At 43.8% G+C, this 26,083-nt stretch overlaps 1 protein-coding gene across 2 annotated transcripts in view; it reads right to left on the bottom strand.

Moving 5' to 3' along the window:
• cacna1fb (calcium channel, voltage-dependent, L type, alpha 1F subunit) overlaps positions 1-23,566 on the bottom strand; it is a 71,365-nt gene extending 47,799 nt beyond the window's left edge. For both annotated transcript variants that reach the window (XM_038298424.1, XM_038298425.1), the window contains exons 1-5: positions 23,322-23,566; positions 8,209-8,465; positions 6,132-6,232; positions 3,507-3,612; positions 2,875-3,014 (exon numbers count right to left, since the gene is read on the bottom strand). In XM_038298424.1, the coding sequence (XP_038154352.1) occupies positions 2,875-3,014; positions 3,507-3,612; positions 6,132-6,232; positions 8,209-8,465; positions 23,322-23,343 (626 nt within the window). In that variant the 5' untranslated portion in view covers positions 23,344-23,566. The remainder of the gene's footprint in view (positions 1-2,874; positions 3,015-3,506; positions 3,613-6,131; positions 6,233-8,208; positions 8,466-23,321) is intronic.
• Between the last annotated feature and the right edge of the window lie 2,517 nt (positions 23,567-26,083).

Here is a 26,083-nt window from a genome sequence, read left to right on the forward strand (position 1 = left end):
ACCCTGACTCCTCTTTGAGGTTTGATTCATTAAACCAAAAACTTCTCCGGCCGACTGAGAGTGGTGCTGAGGTGTCAAAAGTATTAATGTTTGTTACTGCAGTAGAAGTATAAATCCTACAGTTTAAAAACACTTTTGTAGAAGTTAGAGGATCAACTTCAACTTTTTACTCCAGTATAAGTTACAATTACAATTTTTAGAGCTACTTAAAGTATAAAAGTAAAAGTAATGCAGGAAAGAAGTTAAGGAGAGATGCTTTCAACTTTACTGCACTGCCCTATACTGTAAATTGGGATGTTCTGAGAGGAGCAGCTTTAACTGATGCTTTGTAATGCCATGAGCATTACGCTGCCGTGCATTATGCATAAGTTAGGCTGTCATTGGACATAAGTTCTGGACTCGTTATTAATACTCTATGTATACGCCCAAAATTTTAAAAATACATAGAAAGTTCAACGTATGACAGCGTTTTAGGAGACTCTGGGACGTCAGGCATACGCTGGATAAATCGGCAAGGCCCTAAGGAGTTAGAAAGTAGAGACAATTGCAAAAAATGTAAGAAGTAGAAGTAAAAAGTTGTCTATGAAATAATCCAGTAAAGTTTAGGTAGCCAACATTTCTACTTCAGTGAGATAAAGTATTTGTGCTATGTTACTGACAACTCTGGTGCCGAAGTACCAAGACCAGAGAAATGATTGAAGGTTTTCAGATTTGTTGAAATTGTGACAGTGAGGTGTACATTTAGATCTAGACCCCCTAATCCAGAGCTCTTCAGAACCACCTTTGTTTGCAGGTCCATCTGCAGGTCTTCTGGCATTTGTCTCTAGACTGATGGTTTCTTCTAAACAAAACAGCTTAAGCTCATTCAGATTGGATGGAGAACTTCTGTGGAAATACAAAGAACCTCAGTTGGATGTAGACCAGGGCTTTGGCTTGGCCAACCCATCCACTGGATGTTCAGGGTGGGTCTTCCGCTGGAAGGGGAACCTACATACATGCATCTTCTCATCAGCTCTGACCGGCTTCCAAACCGAAGAAAAATCCCAACAGCATGCCTCCTCCACTACCATTCCTTTAAAGGAAGACAGATGTGGGGTTTTTGTGTGTTTTTTCAAATGTTTACATTTTGGTCTCCTCTAAACAGCAGGCCTTCATCTGACCTTCTGCAAACCACAAACTTGTCTTATGACCTCTCTTCAACAGCAACTTCCTTTTGTGTTGCTCCATACATACCGGATGTATGAAGTTCATGACCTACAGTGTTTCTGCTGACAGATGTAAACTCCTCCAGAGTCACCATGGTTCCCCTGCTATTCAGGTTAACACTCTCCTCCTGTCAGTCTAGGTGGACGTCCATGGAGTGGTAGGTCTGCAGTTGGTCCATCTTCTCTGCATGTTCAGCTGATATACTGAGCAGAGCTCTGAGAGATGTTCAGATTCTGGGAGATGGCTGCAGAAACAAACCCTGCTTTAACTTCAACCAGAACATTCTCCATGACCTGTCTGCTGGATGTTCTCTGATGTTCTCTACACATTCTCTGCTGTCAGAGACAGAGCAAGTACAATTATATTGAGGGGTATCAGCGGAAAGGGGGCTGAACATTCAGAAAAATACAAAGGACCATAATATAATTGTTCCTCCACCTCAGAGGTACAGTAGTAACAATTCAAAATTCCCCCACTTATTTAGGCTGCTCCTTGGCTGATCCTTGGCTGATCCTTGGCTGATCCTTGGCTGATCCTTGGCTAGTCCTTGGCTGGTCCTTGGCTGATCCTTGGCTGATCCTTGGCTAGTCCTTGGCTGGTCCTTGGCTGATCCTTGGCTGATCCTTGGCTAGTCCTTGGCTGGTCCTTGGCTGATCCTTAGCTGGTCCTTGGCTAGTCCTTGGCTAGTCATTGGCTGATCCTTGGTTGGTCCTTGGCTGGTCCTTGGTTGGTCCTTCGCTGGTCCTTGGCTGGGCCTTGGTTGGTCCTTCGCTGGTCCTTGGCTAGTCCTTGGTTGGTCCTTGGTTGGTCCTTGGTTGGTCCTTCGCTGGTCCTTGGTTGGTCCTTCGCTGGTCCTTGGTTGGTCCTTGGTTGGTCCTTCGCTGGTCCTTGGCTGGTCCTTGGTTGGTCCTTGGTTGGTCCTTGGTTGGTCATTGGCTGGTCCTTGGCTGGTCCTTGGTTGGTCATTGGTTGGTCCTTGGTTGGTCCTTGGTTGGTCATTGGTTGGTCCTTCGCTGGTCCTTGGTTGGTCCTTGGTTGGTCCTTGGCTGGTCCTTGGTTGGTCCTTCGCTGGTCCTTGGTTGGTCCTTGGTTGGTCATTGGCTGGTCCTTGGTTGGTCCTTGGTTGGTCATTGGTTGGTCCTTGGTTGGTCCTTGGCTGGTCCTTGGTTGGTCATTCGCTGGTCCTTGGTTGGTCCTTGGTTGGTCCTTCGCTGGTCCTTGGCTGGTCCTTGGTTGGTCCTTGGTTGGTCATTGGTTGGTCCTTGGCTGGTCCTTGACTGGCCCCCTACAGTTACTTTTTAAACATCTAAAATATTCTGTCACGATTTGTTGACATTAAAATCTAAAGAGAAGCGCCATCTCCTGGTCAGACCATGTAATTAAGTGAAGGGGTGAAGTCAGAGTGAAAAAATAGGCATGGCCAAGAGAAGGCCAGTGGCTGGAATTTGGAGGGGATTTAGCTGCAATTCGGCTGTATTTTGACTGGGATGAGCCATTTGCAATGGCTGCTACTGTATAAATAAATGACATTGAGTTAATTTGACACACAGAATGCACTAAAGGTTCTGGTTAAGACCGTTCAGGTGCTTGGATTCAGAAACAGAACCAGGCAGAAGAACCTCTGGGCTGAGAGGATATCTGAGACCTTTGGATCCTCTGTGTTCCTACCCGACAATGACGATGACAAAGTCCAGAAGGTTCCAGCCGTTACGGATGTATGAGCTGGGGTGCATCACCAAACCGTAGGCCAGGATCTTCAGGAAGGTCTCTATGGTGAAGATGATGAGGAAGACGTACTCCACTTGTTCCTGAAACACAGAACAACATCCACTAAAACTGCAAAGCAGAACTAAATCCCCAGAAACAAAAGGCAGGCCTGAAAATCAGGGTAGAAGGAGAACATGGATGAGGACTGAGTGAAATGTTAGAATTCCTTCTGCTCGGTTGGTGGAAGCACTAATGAATATCACTCAGTTCTCCTGAACTCAGCTCAGAACAAACCGGAATCTGCAGCTCGGAGCGAGGGGCAGACATCATTCCAACAGGAAGTGACTGCATGAACAACAAGCTCAGTCCAGCTGAAGGTGGAGAGACACCGACACAGAGGACAGAGAGAGCGAGATGAAGCAACAGAGCAGAAAGTCCTCAGAACCGATCACAGATCTGTCAATCATCTGCTGCTCCAGCGTTTGTCCATGACTGCTGCCTCCACAGCCGAGAACAGCCTGGAGCTTTATTCTGGAGGTCAGCCCTACACAATAAAAGCATCAGACTTGAAGCAGGGCTGTGGTGGAACTCACCAGGTCATGGTTGGTGGAGTTGGAGTCATCTTCAGGAAATGGTTTGGAGACTCCCAGAGCCACGCAGTTAGCAAAGATGGCTAGCAGGATGAAGATGTCGAACGGTCTGAGGGATGGGTTCAGGAAGGTCCAAATGAACAAAACCACAGAACAACAAACATCTGATGTTTAGCTTAACGTTCTGAGATGTTCAGTCTGAACCATTGCATCACTTTCCACAACACTCTGGACCGCCATGGCTTAGCCACCTTTTTCATCCTGTCACAGTTAAACAGGTCTAAAGCTTTACAATCACCATTTAGCTGGCATGATTTTCCTACATAATGCTAATCTCGAATTGGGAAGATGATTCCAGGTGAATTATTCACAACCACCTTTCATGGCCAGGGGTGGAATTAGAAAATTTGGGGCCGTAGGCAAAGACAGGCAGGGGGCTCTCTGAATTGAGAAGACAACACATTAAACAGACCCATTATACAGATAGAGAAATGTTAATAGAATAGACAAACATTATGACCCCAGGCCCAGATGAGAATTTCTTTTCTTTTTTCTTTTTTTAATAGGCCTTGTTGTAAAGAAAAGTGTAGAACTGATGTCTAGATGAACCCGTTCTATTTATTGTTTCTCCCTATTATCCCCCCAGCAGTGAACACTTTGTCCGCTGACACAACTTCTGTCTCTGAGTTCATTAAGTCGCTCCAGTAAAGCATGAAATACTTGGCAGCTAGCGGCAGAGAGAGGGAAACACGCATCCTGAATGTGTCCCTCAGCTCTGAGTCGGCCAGCGACCCATCGCTGTGATAAAGAGAAACGGTGCCGCTGCTGTCGGCTGAGGAACAGACCGCAGGTACCGCCCACCTTTAGTCCACATCTAACCTTCCCACTCAGACAGAAACCAAAAATACAAAAGACTTAACTGCGTCAGGTATGGAAAGCCACAGCCACTAAAAGTTAGATTTATGTGTATAAGAAGGATGAATGTGAAAAACAAACATATCTACATCACAAATAGATATAAAAACATTATATAATTATTGTTTATTGCATTAATGTTTCCACTTCCATGTCATGTGCCGCAGACCTGATTTAAGACCTGAAGAGATGCTAATGCTAGCTTCTCTGTAGCAGTTTTATGAACCAATCAGAGGCCTCCGTATATATCCTCTGTGGCTCAGCAGCAGTAAGCTAATATTTCCTAATGAACTTTAGTACAGGAAAAAAAAATTAAAACATTTATATGTGTGATGTGACCATTTATCTGATTACCTTTTAATTCGCAATTTAAGCATAAATTTTAGGCAAAAAAAAAAAAAAGTTTAGAGGATATATTTTTAAAAAAAACTTTTAGATGTATACTTTTAATCTCCATCTGATATCAGAGATCTGATTGTTCCTTATGTTCCTAACAGAGCACTTCGCTCTCAATCTGCAGGTTTACTAGTGGTTCCTAGAATTTCTAAAAGTAGAATGGGAGGCAGATCTTTTAGTTCTCAGGCTCCTCTCCTGTGGAACCAACTACCAGTTTTAGTCCGTGAGGCAGACACCCTGTCTACTTTTAAGGCTAGGCTTAAAACTTTCCTTTTTGATAAAGCTTCTAGTTAGAGTGGCTCAGGTTATCCTGAGCTATCTCTATAGTTCTGCTGCTATAGGCTTAGACTGCTGGAGGACATAGGGACCCCTTTTTCATCATTCTGCTTCATTCTATCTCTATTCTCCCACTTTGCAGAATCTGCCAGATGGGGTCACTAAAAATCTTGGGGTGGCACTCGGAAAATAGAAGCCATAATTTCAGGGTTTTAATCTATTATTGTGGTAAACCTGTCGGTAGAGATCATAAAGACTTCGGTAAACATCTACTCAGATCTTGGTTTGTTGTGTGATTTTTTAAGTTACGTCGCTGGCTGTGCAGAATGGGATGAAATGCTAAACTGAGGCTACCATAATTTAAACTGGCCAGTGGGCTGGCCAGTGAGGTGACCAGTGGGGTGGCCAGTGGGGTGGCCAGTGGGGTGGCCAGTGAGTTGGCCAGGGCATTATACAGGGTTGCCATGGTGAACTGTAAACTGCCTTGAGATGACATGTGTTGTAAATTAGTGCTATAGAAATAAACAGAATTGAATTACATTTAAATATTATACATAATAAAAGATTAAACTTTAATAATTTCAGATAGCCTCTTTTCTCTCCCCGGCAGAGTTATCATCTAGAACCTATTCCAAGCTGTTAGCTTCCCCGATCAGAAGATTCTGGTTGTTGGGGGTCAAATACTTTTCTCCTTTGACTTTTAGCTTCCAACCAATAACTGTTAGTCTGACGCTTAAATTCTGGACTGTGGTTCTGTTCTGATCCAAACAAAGAGTAATCGCCATAGCAGCCAGCGGCTCAGCATTCTGTAGGATGAATCTATCATGGCCGCCCTCATAGACCCGGGGTTTCCTTAGCTCACACACTCATGTGAGATTCAGTCGTTCACCTCATTCAGTCTCTGTCGCTGCTGGAACAGCTGGATGGTCCAAACAGAAAATTGGCATAAAGCAGATTTGCTGGGCTTTAGGGAAGGTTTCTACAAGGCGTAACTATGGTAACACACTGAATTGTCCTGGCAGCTGATTGGTTAAAGGATACTTCCACTCAACAATATGAAGCGCGGCTTGTCGGATTGGGTTGTTGAGCTTCAGACAGAACAACGCTCGTGGGGCTCGCTGGACCTGGTTGCTGCCCTGCACCTGAGGAACAAGAGGACATCATCACAAAATCACCAGTCGCTATAGCAACAACAATGTCAGGGTAATAAACAGTTGATAAGGGCCCCTCTGGCTGAGGTTAGCAGGTTTACTGGAACAAACACTGATCGGCTCTTTAAAAGTTCCAACAGCAACAAATATTAAATAACTTTGAGGTTCGGACGTTAACGGTAACGTTTTCATGTGTTGATGCAAAGTGAAACTAAACATTTTAAATTTTAAACTTTTATTAACAGTAGAACCAGAACCAGTTCCACCATTAACCGGGTCTTTTAGCCTCTTGAATCACTTTCTGTAACTATTTAACTCATTTTCAGATCCGTCGAGAAATCTTTTGAAAAAAAAAAAAAGGATTAATGAAAAATCTAGTGACTGTTTTCTCTGTTATTGGAGAGTTTGCCAGCAGACTTTTATTCTCAGCAAATATTTAAATGTTCTCTCCATACGGTTGACACACACTTCTACACTGGAAAAAAATCGAATTCTAGATAAGTCATTTTTTCTTAAAATAAGTGCATTTGTTCTTGGATTGAGGAAGTAAAAGAGACATTTTGCCAACAGAGGAAGACAATTTACATTTAAAATAAAAAAAAAACACAACTTCATCGTCTTATTTCAAGAGTATATTATCTAATTATCTTATTTTAAGAGTAAAAATACTCATTCCATTGGCAAATTATCTCATGTACCTACTCAAATTAAGGGTAAATACTAGTGTTGTGCTGATGCCATTTTTTGGCACCGATACCGATACCCGATACCTGGCTGTGCAGTATCGGCCGATACCGATACCATAATAATGCAAAATAATAGCCATCATGGCTTCATGTCAAGCTGCTGCCTGCCTTTGTGAAGCAGAAAAAAATCTAATACAAAGTGAATCCAGTAGAACTTTTTATTGCCTACCAGGAGTGGTTAACAATAGTTGAATAAACTCTCAAAATGGTAATGGTGCCCTATTTGCTGGTACTCGCCGATACCGATATCACCATTTTAGGGCAGTATCGGGGCCCCGTCCGATACTGGTATCGGTATCGGTGCAACACTAGTAAATACACTTAATTTAAGAAATCAGTTCTTGTTTCTAGGTCGTTTTTCCAGTGTAGCTAAGGTAAGGTTGAAAATCAGACGTGTTTGAAATTCAGTCGGCCGTCGTAAGGTGGTCGCCGGCAAATCGCTCAGTGCGCAAACAAGGATTCTTCTTCTTCCTCTGAGATGTAAACCCAGCATCATGGCGGGGGGGCAATGAGTCAAATGGAGTTCTTTCTGTCAAACTGACAGACCGTAGTAGCCACGTTTGCTCAGCTTGTCTTTGTCCAAATCGCGTTTTCTTTTTACAACTTTAGGCACAAAATTGCACAAATCCCCAAGGCAACGCGTTTCACTCTAGTGAGCTTCATGTTCCTCTTCTACTCGTTTGGTTTCCGGATAGACGAGTCCGAGTAGCGCCATCTCACTGCGGAGCTGAGTCCCATGTGGTTTTTAGACGTAGAGTGTGAGCAGGTAGATCGCATCAGAGCGTCGGGTCGCACAGCGTGAGAACAAACATCGTGAGCTGCGAACTTTTAAACCCTGCGGTTTTTCGTACAGTTAGCCGTAGCTGCGTGCAACGATTGGAAATATCGTACAGTGTACGCCCGACTTTAGGAAATCTCCCACATTTTTAACAGCTGAACAAATAAAAATCATGTGCATCAAAATATATATTGAAATAAAAGAAATAGACACTTTTAAAGTGTAATTACTTCAGGTTTAAGTGTTTATTTTAGTCTGTAAAAGAAGTTAAATATTACTCTTCACATTTCTTTACATATCTAACAAAGTGGGTCACTTTTTCCCCCCTGTTTCCACCCCCCCCATCTCTAATACACCTGTCCCCCTATGAGGTGCACCCCCACTTTATCATCTAATGTTTTCTCCTGACCAAAGCTGGCAGGTTCCCTCTGCTGTTTTTTCACCTGTTTCTTTGCGTGTTGTCCTCTTCTTCTCTGTGTTCCGGTGGAACTGGTGGTGGAGTGAAGCGTGTCTGTTCTCGTCATCCTCACACCTCCTTCATTGCCTCCATCCAGGTCCTCATCCCACTCCGCGTCCTTCTCTTCTTCCTCATCTCGTGTTCCTCCCCCTCCATCCGCCTCTCCCTCCTCCTCCTCTTCCTCCCCCTCACCTCCTCCCTCCTCGCCATCCACTGATGTGGTGTAGCCATTGTGGGTGCTACCTGAAGACACACAGACAGAGGCCGTAAGGACAACTAGCAGTTCTATTTCATTAAAGCAGTCTAATGCAGAACATCAGCTGTTCCTGTCTAAGGGCGCCGTTGAACCTGGTTCTTTGATTGATCATACAGGAGCTCATTTAGATCAGTCTCCATATGAGCCTGGTCTTTAGGTTCCAGGTTTCAAGGTTGGGTAGAGGTTTGAACCCAAATGCAGAGACCGAAGCTGAAGTTAGTACTTGCAGATCTAATAACCAAAAGGGTGACAGAAGCAAAAATCCACAAACATAATCAACAAAATAAAAAAAATACAGAAAACCAGGAATATTCGCAACAAATTGGCAAAGAAATGACGACAAACCAGCAAACAGTGACTGAGCAGGAGGCGCATATAAGGGAGAGAGAAACAAAGACCAGGTGTGAACAGAGGAGTCTAGAAGGGAACTAGAGAAAAGGAGACAAACACAAGAGAGGGCAAACCAGAAACATGTAAGAACTCAAATACAACCAAAAATAACTAGAATAACATGGAAATAAAACCGATGGAAATGCAAAGATAAAGCTTAAACAGAACCAAAACAATGACACTCTGTATCATCATCAGCTGTGGTTAGATCTAACACCATGCAGGCGGTATAGTCCCTGCAGTAGCTACCAGTACAGTACCTACCTAGCCTCGTGAGACCATCCTGATCTCACGAGCTTTCAAGGTTTCACTCGCAGATCAGTCTGGAGACTCTCCGTTAAAGAAAATTTGGAGCCGTTCACCAAGCGAACGTCCAATCAGCGTTGGCTTTGAGGCGGGTTGAGGTGTGACGCAACGAGAAGCGCGACAGTTCAGTCTAAAGAACATGGCGGCTTCAGCCGATGAAACTAGCGTTAGCGTGGCTATCGAGCAAGTTTTATCGGAATTACAGAGTATTTCTTCACTGAAAGAAGAGCAAAACACTGCTCTGGAGGCTTTTCTCAGAGGAAAAGATGCTTTTGCTCTTCTCCCGACTGGTTTCGGCAAGAGTTTGATCTATCAATTGGCTCCTCTTCGCCTTTGCTCTGTTAGTACGTCATATGCTTCGTTGATCTGATTGGTTTATTTGGCCCGTCTATCACCAACATAGGCCAATCAGCTAACCAGTATTTTGGCCCCTTTCCAAAATTACTTCAACGGAAGGTTTCCAGATGGAGCAAATCAATCTGGCCGAGTCAGGTTAGTACCTACCTGCAGACAAGTCCAAATATTGGACTCCTGCACAGGTAGAGACAGCACCCCCTAGCGGATGCCTAGTCTATAAACAGGTGAGGAGCCCCACCTTCCCAAAGGCTCCATGAGGTGGATAAGGTCAAACCCAGAGTTCCCAGCAACCTTTTAGGAGGAAGACGCGTGTTTCTAAGTCGCTTGTGAAAAATGTCCTGGGTTGTGTAGTGTGAAGAAAGTATTCAACCATTCACCCCAGTTAAATAAATCGATGGATTTCACTCAGTCAGCACTTTACTGCAAAAATTTTAAATCTCAATAAGTCAGTTTTTCTTAAAAATAAATCAAATAGAAAAAATGAGTTCATTTTTTTCTACAAACAGCCCTCATTCAGGCATAGTGTGGCCTTTCAGGGAAAAGAGACTTTTTACTGAGTAAATAGCATGAAGCAATAAATGAAATAAGAGAAATCTAAATTTTCCGACCACAGTCGGGAGCAGCGAGGAATTACTGTACTTGAAGTGATTCTTGTGGGATGGAAGAAGGACAAAGTGAAAATGAAGAAGATTAGAATAGAGAAAAGCAGAGACCAGTTGAAAAGAGTCCAGAACAGAACAATCGAATGATGAACAATCTAGAAATTCCTCAGAAAAACAAAATAATTACAAAGTAGTATTCAAACTAGTTAATCAGGGAGACTCCGATGCAGTTAATAACTATAAACACACTAGTAGAGAAAGTCCAAAGGGCCAAAATATTGTACGGGGGAGACTTGATTATCAACTGCAGAGACAGAGCTCAACAAGGCAAAGATATATTCATCAACAAGATTGAGGGGAAAAGTACGGTGGCCCTGAAGTGCAAACTGCAACTACAAATCTAAAAGCGCAACTACATTAAGGAAAACACAATTACATTACCCTACTGGAAAAGGTAGGTACCAGTGGGAAACACGAGACATCGCTGATTGGACGACGGCGCCGTTTGACCCTTGAACCAGAAGTTGCGTCGTCTGAACAGTCCAGCTTCTTTTAAGTGTGTCTTCAGTGTACGCAAACTAACTGAAATTTGGTGATTAGTCTTGAGCATATCCAGTATCACCTCGTACGTATGTCCTGATTCAAAATATTCCTGGATAATGGCAGCTATGTTTGGGGCGCCGACAATATCCATGTTTTCAAAAACCGCAGCAGGCAGAATGACCTCCGGTTCAAGGGTCAAACGGCGCCGTCGTCCAATCAGCGATGTCTCGTGTTTCCCACTGGTACCTACCTTTTCTGGTAGGTTAATGTAATTGTGTTTTCCTTAATGTAGTTGCGCTTTTAGATTTGTAGTTGCAGTTTGCACTTCAGGGCCACCGTAGAAAAGAGTTCAGTGCAGCTTGTTGGAGAACAAAGGAGTTAACAGAGTGATTGGAGGAGTCCCTCTAAAAGCAACTGACAAAGAAATGCTAGAAAATATAAGTGGTGTAAAAGTAAAAGAGCTGGAATGGTTAAAGTCGTAGGGAAGCGGCTGTCCCAACCGTTGCATTTCCGAATTCTCCCGAGTGGTGCCCGACTTTACACGAGTGAATAAAATTTATGTGATTGGCCGATTATCAAGGGGGCGGGATTGTTATGGCGGAAGGTTCGCAAGCAAGTTTGGTTGTGGAGCAATGCACTACTATTAGGACGTTTCTCAATATGCGTTCTTGAGCGTTCTCGTGTGCTCGTGTACTCGTGACACGTCATCAGCCTCAGCCCGAGTACCGTTCCAATTCTCAAGAACGCCAGATTGAGAACGCATCAAATCCCCGGATGTTGTTCTCACCCCGGCCTCTTTATCGAGCATGCATCAGAGCAGACTTGTGCGTTCTTCAGACTGACCGCTTCCCCAGAATGCCCCGCGGCCGCAGCTTGATTCCAGACAGCGCTCACAGTGGTAAGTTAAACATTCCCTTTTCTGCTGCTGTTGTTCTTCAAAAGTACATTTTGAAATCGTTTGAGGCGATAACATTATACATTGAAGCCTCCCTGTGTGGCCTGTTTACAGAGTTAGTGCGAAATAAAATAAAAAAGTCCGACGTTGAGCGGACCAGAGTGACCAGCAGACCTCCGAGGGTAACCGCAGCCAGGGCTAAATTTACCCCGTCTGTAGTGCACTTCTCTCGGTCTAGTTATGTGTGAACTACCGCTCGTTCTGATGGCGTTTTTTTGCGGTTCGGTAATTTTTTTTAATTTTTTTTAAGCTTTAGAAATTAAAAATATTGTTTTCAAAAGGTTTTGTGTAGGGAATAAATAGTTTTGACTGTTAAAGAAATGCTAAACAACGTTGCCTGTGATGACGTCACGAGTACGCTTCTGCTCCAATACACATACGTGCTTGCGTGCTCGCGTTCTCGTCAAGTCCGATCTTCCTGCGTTCTCGCCAAGAATGGACTTGACGAGAACGCGAGTACGTACTCGCGTTCTCGTGAATTGAGAAACGCCCTTAGTTTTCCAACCGCCGTAAAACACTACAAGAAGAAGAACCTTTTACCATAGAGTCTGGTCTACCTGGACTGGATCCTTCAAAGTCCTTGAAAATAAGGAGACCGGAAGAGTTTTGGATTTGAATTAAATTTGAACACAGCAAGAGTTTGAATTTGAATCCGGCGGCTTTGTCCTCCGAAGGCCAGACTTATCGGCCAAACTGTGCCTGAATAACTCCTCTGAGTCTTGGTTACAGTTAGATCATGTGTGTTTTTAACAGAAAGGTTTTCATCTCAGCAATTTGTTTGAGGAGCAGCAACTTTTCTCAGAACCATCAGTTCATCAGGGGTCACAGAACTTTCCCAGAGCAGAGCTGATCATCATTCTGTCTGTACCCAGCTCTCTGGTTCTGATTTTAAGGTTCCAACCGGCTGCAGAGGTTCTGTTACATCTGGATGTGAAGCGTCCCTCAGACTAAATCCATGGAATATTCAGCAGGTCAGTCCAGAGGTTAAACATTTGGGTTTTACTGGATGCTTCTGTCGGAACAAACATGATGGTTACTTTCTGTGTGTCCTCCTCCAAGGTCAGACAGGAGGGAGGCAGGCTGAGGAAGAAGGAAGAGGAAGAGGAAGAGGAGGGGGCATTGTCAGGAACAGCTGTGACCTAGATCTGTGTGTCCATGCCTGATCTAGGACGTGATTTCTGTGTTAAATCCTCAGGACACACACATGCTCAGGCTGGTTTTCTACTCATGTGAGGACCTGTGCTGTCAGCTGCCACAGCGCCACCATGAGGCCGTTTAGGCTCTCGGTCTGAGCAGCAGCAGCAGCTTTGACCTTCTCGTATCCATAGTGATTACCAACATTTCCCAGAGTGCTTTGCTGCTCCCCAGCTGTTGCTATGAGGCAGGTAGAGTAGCAGCCAGACGATGTGTTTGCTGTCAGCGGGGAAAATAGGAACTCTGAGTGTTTGGGTCAAATCATGGCAGGAAGGATTTTCCTCACTCAGCTCCGCCCATCAGACGGCAGGATGCGGTCCAACTATGGCTGCCAGAACTCTGATCAGGAGCAGGTTCCGCCTCCTGCAGGACAGATCTGCAGATCTAACTGATGAGAAGAACCCTGAGCAGCTTCTGAATGAGAACCTGTCAGCTCTGAGGAACTAAAACCAAGAACATCAGCTGAACGTGGCGTTCTCTTCTCTCATCCACCAGAAGAAGATTCTTAGTGAAACATTTCACAACAAGATTTTCTGATCCCTGTTAAACACAGAGAACTAGAGTTCTAGATTAGGATGACCAGGATCTTCATGAAGGTGGAACATCACAGCTAGAACCTTATCGTAATCAGCATTTCTGGATAGTTCTTTCTTCACCCAGATGTTTCTAAGGAATCTTAAAAAAAATTAAAACTACTTTTCATCACAGCTTTTATTGTTGGAAAAGGAACAAAGTGGAACAACCAGAGCCTGAGGGGAACCTCGACTGTGTAGGAACATCAGTCAGCTGAGAGTAAAATGTGTGCGGTGTTCATCTCTGTTGCTGTTTCTGTGCGAGCGGACGAAGGTCCAGTCCGCTGCAGATGAGACAGATGTTCCCACAGCTGCAGGTCAGAACCAGGCCAGTTAAAGCGGAGAACACGCCGCCGCAGCAGAGAGGTGTTGTTCAGAGCTCGCATCACAAAAACAAACCGAAGGAATTGTTTGGGTGCAGCAGGCAGCTGATCGTTCTCTGGTGAACAGCAGGCCATGCCAACGTTCTTTAGATTAGATTCAATTCAACTTTTATGTCATTACACAGGTACAGGTACAAGTCAACAAAATGTATATTACAGTTAAAGTCGGTATTGCAAATGTATATGTAAACAATTGGTACTGTAAATAAAAATGCATTGAAACATTGCCGGAAGGTTCGCAAGCCTTTTGGGTGTGGCCAGATTGTCGGAAGCATCTTGCTAACCAGTTAGCATCTTAGTGCTAGCAGGTTCCCAATGGGAAATTCCATTGGGACCAAGTAGCTCTAAATTGGTGACTTAGAAACGACGCTGTCAAGGAACGCTATGGACAGAGGAAACATGCAAGAGGAGGAGAGTTTAGTGTCGGAGGTCGTGGATGAGTCTCCTCCGTCATCCATTTTTTATTTAGAGGAGGAAAGCGGGGACGAAGATGTTGTGGAAGAGGACGCCAGGGCGGCAGAAGCTTGGTTTCAAGATGACTTGGATAATAGCGCGTTGTGACAAACACCAGATACAGCACTGGGACTTGATCAACAGCCGATACCGCACCGTGACGTCACTAACCAGTAGGTGGCAGTAGTGTTCTTTGACAAACATGGATGCCTCCAGTAAAGCAGATTCACATGAAAATTACTCTGAATTAAAAACACTGATCATTTATTGAACAGGATGGAATCATTTCAGATTTAAAGAACTTTCAGAAGTTTGAATTTTGAATATGAGCGACTTTTCCTTTAAATAAAAATATGTTTGAAATCAAACAATAAAATACCATTAAAATGACAATTATTTAAAAATGAATATTATAACTTTGCTTAGTAGAGTGAAGAAATTCTGTGTTTTTAGGGTGTCTGCAGTCTGTTGCATTGTTAACGACAAGGAGGTTATGCTTTTAGGAGAGTCTGTCTGTCTGTCTGTCTGTCAGGTTCATTTGAAAAGTTATGGACAGATTTTAATGAAATTTCAATCTGAAAAACTCACGTAGAGAGAAAAGACAATTAGAAGAAATGTATTGAAATAATTACTTTAGTCTTTGGCGCTCAGACCTCGGCAGGAAACCTAGCGCTTAATTTTGATAGATATGCATGAACAGGAGTAGAGAATAGGTCTGTCCCCCCCCAGGCCTTAAACTGGTGGAGTGGAGATAGATGAAGTTGGTCAGTCTGTAGACTGCTGGTTGGAGAGACGGTCTGCTGAGCTTTATGGGGAGATCCAGTGGACTGCATGAGCTGATACTAGAGCTTCACTCAGGGACCTGGAAGATGGAAGTCCAGTTGGATAACACAGGTTGAGAGAACCTGTCCATGATGAGCAAGCATGGAGCGACAGTGGAGAGGAAAAACTCCCCATTGGGAAGAAACCTCTGGAAGAACCAGGCTCAACATGGCGCTCTTCTCCTGGACCAGTTGAGATGAGACAAGGAACGCAGTAAGAGGAATGACGCCCTGATGAAGCTTTGGCTACGATGGTGGGGGAGGGGATGGAGGGGGGTTGAAACGGCGTCATCTGAATGAAGTCACAGCGCATCCGCTGCGGATCGGAGGCCTTTGAAGATGAACTTTGGATGCTGATTGGCTTTCGTAGAGGCGTGGTTCAAAGCTGATTGGCTGTCGTTGGCGGATGAAGGTGAATAATCAGTTTATTCTGTTAGAATTCAGCCTAGGCTCCATTTTTGTCAGAGGCGTCCCTCCTGTCAATAATATTCCGTAGAACTTTGGATTCTATGGAAATTGGAATTCTGGATATGGGAATTTTAAAAAATATTCTCCAAGTGAGATTGGGATATTTGGGAGAACAGGCAGTTCCCCACTGAACCAGAGGATTGCAGCAGTGACTATTGACAGCCTCAGTGCTGAGATATTTTACTAAAGCCAAAAACACTAGAAAAAGGTAAAGTTGTTCATTTGTTAGCTGGATTTTTTTATTTTATTTTATTAATTTTTTTGGTATAAGTGGTGCAGTTCAATAAAATTTGAATTTAATTGAACTGGAACAATTCAATTAAATCTGGTAATGATCCAGATCATGTGCAGGTGACAATTTGCTTCTGAGTCTGTTTTAGGTTTTTTTCTATGTCAAAAGGTGACATTTTTGGGAACCCCTGGAGTTCCCGGTCCATCCCAGGAGTCTGGTTCTATTTCCATCTCCCATATAATTATATATAGAGAGAGACACGTCAGGAAGGGCCTCCTGATTAGAAGAACCTCCTCCTCCGTCTCAGGTTCTTTGAAGAGGAGAAGCCCAGGGCGGATATTAAAGTTGTGATCATTGCAGCCATCATTTACTGAAAACTCTCTAAACCTAAAATCAGGGAAAATCTGAGATTTTCATTTCACAAAGAGAGTTTATTCAACCTCTGTTTAAGTCGCCATAGTAACATTCTCCCAGAGCTAACCTGGTCAGCAGCAAGTTTGGTTCGCCTTCTGCATCCTGCAACACATTTACTGCAGGAGGATCCATTTACTGCAGGAGAATCCATTTACTGTAGGAGGATCCATTTACTGTAGGAGGATCCATTTACTGTAGGAGGATCCATTTACTGCAGGAGGATCCATTTACTGCAGGAGGATCCATTTACTGCAGGAAGATCCATTTACTGCACGAGAATCCATTTACTGTTGGAGGATCCTTTTACTGCAGGAGGATCCATTTACTGTAGGAGGATCCATTTACTGCAGGAGGATCAATTTACTGTAGGAGGATCCATTTACTGCAGGAGGATCCATTTACTGCAGGAGGATCCATTTACTGCACGAGAATCCATTTACTGTAGGAGGATCCATTTACTGTAGGAGGATCCATTTACTGTAGGAGGATCCATTTACTGCAGGAGGATCCATTTACTGCAGGAAGATCCATTTACTGCACGAGAATCCATTTACTGTTGGAGGATCCTTTTACTGCAGGAGGATCCATTTACTGTAGGAGGATCCATTTACTGTAGGAGGATCCATTTACTGCTGGAGAATCCATTTACTGCAGGAGGATCCATTTACTGCAGGAGAATCCATTTACTGCAGGAGGATCCATTTACTGCAGGAGAATCCATTTACTGCAGGAGAATCCATTTACTGCAGGAGGATCCATTTACTGTAGGAGGATCCATTTACTGCAGGAGGATCCATTTACTGCAGGAGAATCCATTTACTGTAGGAGGATCCATTTACTGCTGGAGAATCCATTTACTGTAGGAGGATCCATTTACTGTAGGAGGATCCATTTACTGCAGGAGAATCCATTTACTGTAGGAGGATCCATTTACTGTAGGAGGATCCATTTACTGTAGGAGGATCCATTTACTGTAGGAGGATCAATTTACTGCAGGAGGATCCATTTACTGCAGGAGGATCCATTTACTGCAGGAGGATCCATTTACTGTAGGAGGATCCATTTACTGTAGGAGGATCCATTTACTGCAGGAGGATCCATTTACTGCTGGAGAATCCATTTACTGCAGGAGGATCCATTTACTGCTGGAGAATCCATTTACTGCAGGAGGATCCATTTACTGCAGGAGAATCCATTTACTGCAGGAGAATCCATTTACTGCAGGAGGATCCATTTACTGCGGGAGGATCCATTTACTGTAGGAGGATCCATTTACTGCTGGAGAATCCATTTACTGCAGGAGGATCCATTTACTGCTGGAGAATCCATTTACTGCAGGAGGATCCATTTACTGCTGGAGAATCCATTTACTGCAGGAGAATCCATTTACTGCAGGAGGATCCATTTACTGCAGGAGGATCCATTTACTGCAGGAGGATCCATTTACTGCAGGAGGATCCATTTACTGCTGGAGAATCCATTTACTGCAGGAGGATCCATTTACTGCTGGAGAATCCATTTACTGCAGGATGATCCATTTACTGCTGGAGAATCCATTTACTGCAGGAGGATCCATTTACTGCTGGAGAATCCATTTACTGTAGGAGGATCCATTTACTGCTGGAGAATCCATTTACTGCAGGAGGATCCATTTACTGCTGGAGAATCCATTTACTGCAGGATGATCCATTTACTGCTGGAGAATCCATTTACTGCAGGAGGATCCATTTACTGCTGGAGAATCCATTTACTGCAGGAGAATCCATTTACTGCTGGAGAATCCATTTACTGTAGGAGGATCCATTTACTGCAGGAGGATCCATTTACTGCACGAGAATCCATTTACTGTAGGAGGATCCATTTACTGCAGGAGGATCCATTTACTGTAGGAGGATCCATTTACTGCAGGAGGATCCATTTACTGCTGGAGAATCCATTTACTGTAGGAGGATCCATTTACTGCAGGAGGATCCATTTACTGCACGAGAATCCATTTACTGTAGGAGGATCCATTTACTGCAGGAGGATCCATTTACTGTAGGAGGATCCATTTACTGCAGGAGGATCCATTTACTGCAGGAGAATCCATTTACTGCAGGAGAATCCATTTACTGCAGGAGGATCCATTTACTGCACGAGAATCCATTTACTGTAGGAGGATCCTTTTACTGCAGGAGGATCAATTTACTGTAGGAGGATCCTTTTACTGCTGGAGAATCCATTTACTGCAGGAGGATCCATTTACTGCTGGAGAATCCATTTACAGCAGGAGGATCCATTTACTGCTGGAGAATCAATTTACTGCACGAGAATCCATTTACTGCAGGAGGATCCATTTACTGCAGGAGAATCCATTTACTGCTGGAGAATCCATTTACTGCACGAGAATCCATTTACTGCGGGAGGATCCATTTACTGCAGGAGAATCCATTTACTGCACGAGAATCCATTTACTGCAGGAGGATCCATTTACTGCAGGAGGATCCATTTACTGCTGGAGAATCCATTTACTGCAGGAGGATCCATTTACTGCACGAGAATCCATTTACTGCTACGAGAATCCATTTACTGCAGGAGGATCCATTTACTGCAGGAGGATCCATTTACTGCGGGAGGATCCATTTACTGCAGGAGGATCCATTTACTGCACGAGAATCAATTTACTGCACGGAGAATCCATTTACTGCAGGAGGATCCATTTACTGCTGGAGAATCCATTTACTGCAGGAGGATCCATTTACTGCACGAGAATCCATTTACTGCAGGAGGATCCATTTACAGCAGGAGGATCCATTTACTGCAGGAGGATCCATTTACTGCAGGAGAATCCATTTACTGCAGGAGAATCCATTTACTGCTGGAGAATCCATTTACTGCTGGAGAATCCATTTACTGCAGGAGGATCCATTTACTGCAGGAGAATCCATTTACTGTAGGAGGATCCATTTACTGCTGGAGAATCCATTTACTGCAGGAGGATCCATTTACTGCTGGAGAATCCATTTACTGCAGGAGAATCCATTTACTGCTGGAGAATCCATTTACTGCAGGAGGATCCATTTACTGCTGGAGAATACATTTACTGCTGGAGAATCAATTTACTGTAGGAGGATCCATTTACTGCAGGAGGATCCATTTACTGCTGGAGAATCCATTTACTGCAGGAGGATCCATTTACTGCTGGAGAATCCATTTACTGCAGGAGGATCCATTTACTGCTGGAGAATACATTTACTGCTGGAGAATCCATTTACTGCTGGAGAATCCATTTACTGCAGGAGGATCCATTTACTGCTGGAGAATACATTTACTGCAGGAGGATCCATTTACTGCTGGAGAATACATTTACTGCAGGAGGATCCATTTACTGCTGGAGAATCCATTTACTGCAGGAGGATCCATTTACTGCTGGAGAATCCATTTACTGCAGGAGGATCCATTTACTGCAGGAGGATCCATTTACTGCAGGAGAATCCATTTACTGCTGGAGAATCCATTTACTGCAGGAGGATCCATTTACTGCTGGAGAATACATTTACTGCTGGAGAATCAATTTACTGTAGGAGGATCCATTTACTGCAGGAGGATCCATTTACTGCTGGAGAATCCATTTACTGCAGGAGGATCCATTTACTGCTGGAGAATCCATTTACTGCAGGAGGATCCATTTACTGCTGGAGAATCCATTTACTGCTGGAGAATCCATTTACTGTTGGAGAATCCATTTACTGCAGGAGAATCCATTTACTGCTGGAGAATCCATTTACTGCTGGAGAATCCATTTACTGTAGGAGGATCCATTTACTGCTGGAGGATCCATTTACTGCTGGAGGATCCATTTACTGTAGGAGGATCCATTTACTGCTGGAGAATCCATTTACTGCTGGAGAATCCATTTACTGTAGGAGGATCCATTTACTGCAGGAGAATCCATTTACTGCAGGAGGATCCATTTACTGTAGGAGGATCCATTTACTGCAGGAGGATCCATTTACTGCTGGAGAATCCATTTACTGCTGGAGAATCCATTTACTGTTGGAGAATCCATTTACTGCAGGAGAATCCATTTACTGCTGGAGAATCCATTTACTGCTGGAGAATCCATTTACTGTAGGAGGATCCATTTACTGCTGGAGGATCCATTTACTGCTGGAGGATCCATTTGCTGTAGGAGGATCCATTTACTGCTGGAGAATCCATTTACTGCTGGAGAATCCATTTACTGCAGGAGGATCCATTTACTGCTGGAGGATCCATTTACTGCAGGAGAATCCGTACCTGGAGAACAAATCTAGGGAGAACCTGTCTTCTGTGTGAGAACACCTTTAATGTAGGGCAACAGATCTACCTTAAGAGAACCTGTAAATTTTGTTAGAACACATTTACTGGTGGAGAATCCTTCTTCTGTGGGAGAACCCACGCCAGCCCCCGGGGGGCAACCGGGCCCCTGAATCAGCCCCTTACAACTTTTGCAGCAAATATTATATTTTTTAAAGATTTTTGCAAGGAAATACGAACTTTACTCGACGGTTCGGTTCGGTGCACGGTTTACGATTCGGTATATGTTGATTGTTACCCCGAAATCCCATAAAAATTAAGGAAATTAATGAAAAAAATCCCAAAAAATTAATGGATTGTAATTATTTTTAATGATCCGTGGAAACCCTGGATCATTTCCGCATGTTTTGCTGCTTTAAATTTAATCATCTGGCGCATGCTCTCTACCATCTCCAAGGAACTCAGGGCGGAGCGGACGGGAGCCACAGCGGAGGTCTGGAGCGCAGCGGGGCGGAGCGCTGACGGAGTATGAGGGATTTCGGGGTTAGCATGACATGTTGGTCGTGTTGCTGTTAGCATAAACCAAACGTGTTGCACAATGCTTGCACACTGTTGCACTTTTATCCACAGCTTTCTTTCCGCCCTCATCGTAGGTCACTCTAAATGCAAAGTGGTCCCATACAGCAGACCTATAAAGTGCTGCTGGCGCGTCTTCCAACTCCTGTTCTTTCCCACTCGCCATACCCACACAATTCTCCACAACAAATGATTTTTTCCCCTGCTACACCCGGCTACGCTACTTCGCTTCTTCTTCTTCTTGTTTACTACAGGTGGTTGGCTTTGGTCGCAGTACCGCCACCTTCTGCTCTGGAGTGTAATCGCTTCGCCTATGAGAAAAAAGAGCAGCGCATGAACCGAACGAAACACACGCGAACCGAACCGAGACAGTCGAACCGAACGGTTCGGACGGTTTTCATAAACCGTTCCATCTCTAATATATATATTTATATATATATGTCCATTCTTTCCTGGGCCCAGCCAAGGCTGTCAGCTGGCCTTGGATACCTAATCTAATGTAGGAGAACAGATCGCTGAGATGATGAAGTGAATGTGAGACCTTTATGCAAGGCTGGAGTAGAATAATCTTGGTCAGTAATGATAACCGGTTTTGAAAACATGACTTGAAGTTAATTATCTTAGTTCTAAATGTTGGGACCCAGAAAATGGTGAGACTTAGCCAAAGTTTGGAGCTCTAATGTGTGCTGAAAGAACCAGATTGAACAGAACCGCAGCGGTGAAGATTATTTTAGGTGACCTTAATCTCTGAAAACCTTCAAAGCTGCTTTTCTCCAGATGAAATGGATCAGATGTTCCTTATCTTCTCTGGTCAGAAGAACTTTTAAAGCTTCTCCTGTCCTCAGAACATCTGATTCCTCCTGAGCTTCAAACAATGGGAGGATTAGCTCTGCTGCCGCTGCGCTGATCCAATCACATGAGGTCAGACTTATTTCCATGGCAACCTCATCAGACGGTAAGTGGAGAGCATCTCCATTCAGAGAGCAGGAGGCCTGTCCATTCAGCGGCCCCGCCCACACCTGGGCACCACACCTGACCCAGTAGATCTGAGATTCCTTCAGCTCAGGAACCTTTGGAGATCCCTGCTTCCTGATACCATCAGAACCGTTCAGATTGGAGACAATAAAAAGCTAAAAACCAACAGAAACCGAGTCAGAAGTGAGCCTGAGGCTTTATGTTCTCACTATTAGATTCAGTTGATTCCTACAGCGCCAATTCACACCACCTCCAGCAGAACCAGGCTCAGTGTGAGCCGCCACACCGGCAAGAATCCAAATCTCAATAAGTCATTTCTTTCTTAAAAATAAGTGCTTTTGTTCTTGAATTAAAAAGACATTTTACCAATGGAACAATTTAAAATAAGAAAACGCAAATGCATTGTCATATTTCAAGTGAATTTTATCTAAATATCTTCAAAATACTCTTTACATTGGCAAACCATTTAATACGTACTCAAATTAAGGGGGAATACACTTAATTTAAGAAATTATTACTTAGTTGTAGATTTTTCCAGTGCATCTGCTGAGGCCGACTGGGGTTCAAGGAGACAGAAGCAGACATAGAAAAAGAAGCATAGATACAAAAGGCAACTGTAAAAGGCAGTTCTGTCCAGGAAACACGCAGCCAGGCAGACGATGAAGAGAGCAACTACAGCAGTGGAGGAACAGAAGTCTCCTTTTCCAAGGAACCACAACCTCAAAGCCCAGAATTCCTGAGAGGACACCACGAGAGAAAAGCTGGAAACATGAGGACCAAGATCCCCGAAAGATTCTAAAGCAGCCGTTTGGTTGATGAACCCTTGACCTGAGCACCAAAGATCGATCTAGGTCAACCATCTCTAGGAGCATATCTGCTCTAGATGCAGGAACATCTCCTGTCCTGTCAGTGACTCCTCACCCTCTGAGCTGATGGACATATCTGGATGTGGGACAATGTGCAGCTCTGCTCCTGATTTAGAGCTCTGGAAGTATCGGGTCATGCAGAACACAGGATAATCTGTAAAAAAGCTCCTGATTATTTCCCTGGAGGTTCTTTATCACTTAACTTAGATGAACCTCCAGCAGGTCACCTGGAACTGGGCTGATGTGGCCAGAGGAGACCTCAGGCTGGACCTGGAATCATTTCTCAGGGTTTCAGCAGATCAGACATTTTAATCATCTGACTGTCTCGTCTGTTAATGAATGAATTTTCATGTTAAAATGAAAAGAGTTCACTGAGAACTTCAGGTCCCATCAGCTCATCAACCTGTGAGAACCTCCGGTCCATCAGAAAGCTTCTCAGTGAAACTCTGAACTCTTACTTCTGCTGTTCTCCTCGTACATCTCGCCGCTTCTCAGCTCCAAACATAGACATTCATCTTGGGCTTCCTGCTGGTCAGAAACTCATCTGCTCCTCCTGCAGCTGCCTCATGGATCACCTGACGGATTGATCTTCATCCCAGCAGGAGGAGGAACCACGAAGGAGAAGATAAAAGCCAGCAGAGCGGAGATGCGACTGAATCCAGCGTGTCTAATCTGTCTGTCTGTGTCAGCCTCTCTGCCTCTCTCTGCTTCCCAAATGGGGATTAAACTGGAAAAAGGCTCATGTGCGCGCGTGCATGGGAGCGTGCACATGTGTGTGTGTGGGGGGGTGCAGCTGGAGGGGAATTAAAGGGACAGAACGAGAAATACCTGAGCCCAGAAAGTTGAACCACTGAGAGGAGCAGCAGGATGAAGATGATATCTGACAGAACTCGGATTAATAACTCTCTCTACACTGCAAAAAATGTAAATCTAAATAAGTCAGTTTTTATTAAAATAAGTAAATTTTTTCTTGTCATGTTGCCAATGGAATAAGACAATTTACATTTAACATAAGAAAAAAACTATTGCAGTCTCTTATTTCAAGTGCATAATATGTGATTATCTTATTTTAAGGGAAAAGATGCTCATTCCACTAAAATTCAGGGTATTTTAAGAAATTTTTACTCTTTTTCAGAAGGAATTGCAGTTTATACGCTCTAAATCAAAATGGATACTGTTTTTATTTTAATAAAAATTTATTTTTATCTCATGGGTCTGTTTGTCCTCAGTGGGGAGGACAGACAAATAAATAGAAATTAACCAAAAACAAATCAAACGTATACTAAGTTATCACACCAGTGTATTTATATGAATGCCAACAAACAAAAAACATAAAATATATATATATAAACTACCCTAATTTCATGTCCAGTACATAAATCTTGTCCTTCTGAGGCTTTGAAGGTAAATCTGTGTTTTCCATGGTCCAATATTGTGTCACAAAAACAATGTAGCAGTTTAGTAATGGAGAAGCTATTAGTCAACTATTTTTATTTTCTATATAGAATGTGTTTATTTAAGAGCAACTATGCAAATCAACAAACATCTAGAAAAAAGTAGACTTTATTCTATTATTTTCCACGTAAATCCCAGATTGTTGGTTCTTCTTTGCCTTTTCTAAAAAGTGCTTTAAATCAGTCCTAGCCGTCTTTATCCATGCTGGATCAGATCCTGACGTTCTGCAGAGAAAGCAGAATAAAGCATTAGCCTCGCTGCGTGCAGTTAGCCTCGCTGCGTGCAGTTAGCCTCGCTGCGTGCAGTTAGCCTCGCTGCGTGCAGTTAGCCTCGCTGCATGCAGTTAGCCTAGCCTTGTAGCTAAACCAGGTCCTGGAAAAGGACCAGGTCAACCGTCTCCATCTGTCTTCGGACTGCTGTTTAATTTTGATGTTTGCCTGATTAGGTCCAAACTGTTTCACCTCCATCTTCTCTTGATAAGTTTGCTTCCCTCCTATGACTCAACCTGTCAATCACCCGCACTACGACTGTGACAACTGTTCCTGCCACCTGGGGGCGCAGCTCAAGTGCACCTCACGCTCTCCCATTCTTCTGTATTACAGAGGAGCTACTGCGCATGGACAACTGTTAACGAGATTCAATGTGCAAACATTTTGGGTGAAAAAAAATCACCAATCTGACAAAAAAAAAAGCTTTACTTGTCATTAAAGATTAAATATTTATCTTGCACATCTAAAAAATATCTATCAATATATTTCGAAATACTTAGATTTAAATTTAAATTTTTATTTGTTTTTTTTGTGTCTTAATCAAGGTCATTGGTTGGGGCGGCACCCTAGCACACTCTATTGGCCAGCCGCCACTAACCTTAACATTCTCTGGTCTGTCCCTCTGATTAACGTACTTGGTTCTGTCCCTCTATCTAACCATATTGTTCTCGGTTGTGTCCCTCCGACTAACTTTAACGTTCTCGGTTCTTTCCCTATAACTAACCTTAACATTCTCGGGTCTGTCCCTCTGATTAACATACTTGGTTCTGTCCCTCTAACTAACCTTAACGTTCTCGGTTGTGTCCCTCTGATTAAGGTACTTGGCTCTGTCCCTCTAACTAACCTTAACGTTCTTGGTTGTGTCCCTCAAATTACCTTAACGTACTTGGTTCTGTCCCTCTAACTAACCTTAAAGGTATACTATGCAACTGGTTTTGATTTTCCAGCGAGGCTCCCCCCAGAGGGCGAAAGTAAAAGTGCACTGTCGTAAATATGCACAGCTGTTCTCCTGGTTTCTCCGTCAAGCCAGGCGCGGTTGTTTTGAGCTTAGCAGACAGGCGAACGCAACGAATGACTAATGCTGCGTTCACACCGCAGCTGGCGCCACAGAAGCAGCGAGTTTACATGCAAAGTCAATGGTTGACGCGCGTCAAGGCGCAGCAAAAGGTCCCGAGGCGCGTTTTGAGCAGCAGGCCCAGCGCGTCTGAGCAGCTGAAGCAGGGAGAGAGACACAGCGCTGATGATCAGAGGCTATGATCTCTCCTCTTAAACAGTTTATTGACGCCTAAATTAACTTAAAAAGCAGAAATCTGCCGGCAGAATATGCAGTTTGGATTATTTAGATCAAAAACACCTACCAGCTGCAGCGGTGAACCGCGAGGAGGCGACCCGGCCAGAGGCTGCTGATGAAGGGATTCCTACTGTCGGCGCACCGCTGGTATGTGGGGGTCTGAGCGGCTCCGACAGAAAAAATATTGAAGGCTGGATGATAATCT

This window comes from Cyprinodon tularosa, unplaced genomic scaffold (genome assembly GCF_016077235.1).
Source record: "Cyprinodon tularosa strain WSP-4 unplaced genomic scaffold, ASM1607723v1 ctg407, whole genome shotgun sequence".
Lineage (NCBI taxonomy): Eukaryota > Metazoa > Chordata > Actinopteri > Cyprinodontiformes > Cyprinodontidae > Cyprinodon > Cyprinodon tularosa.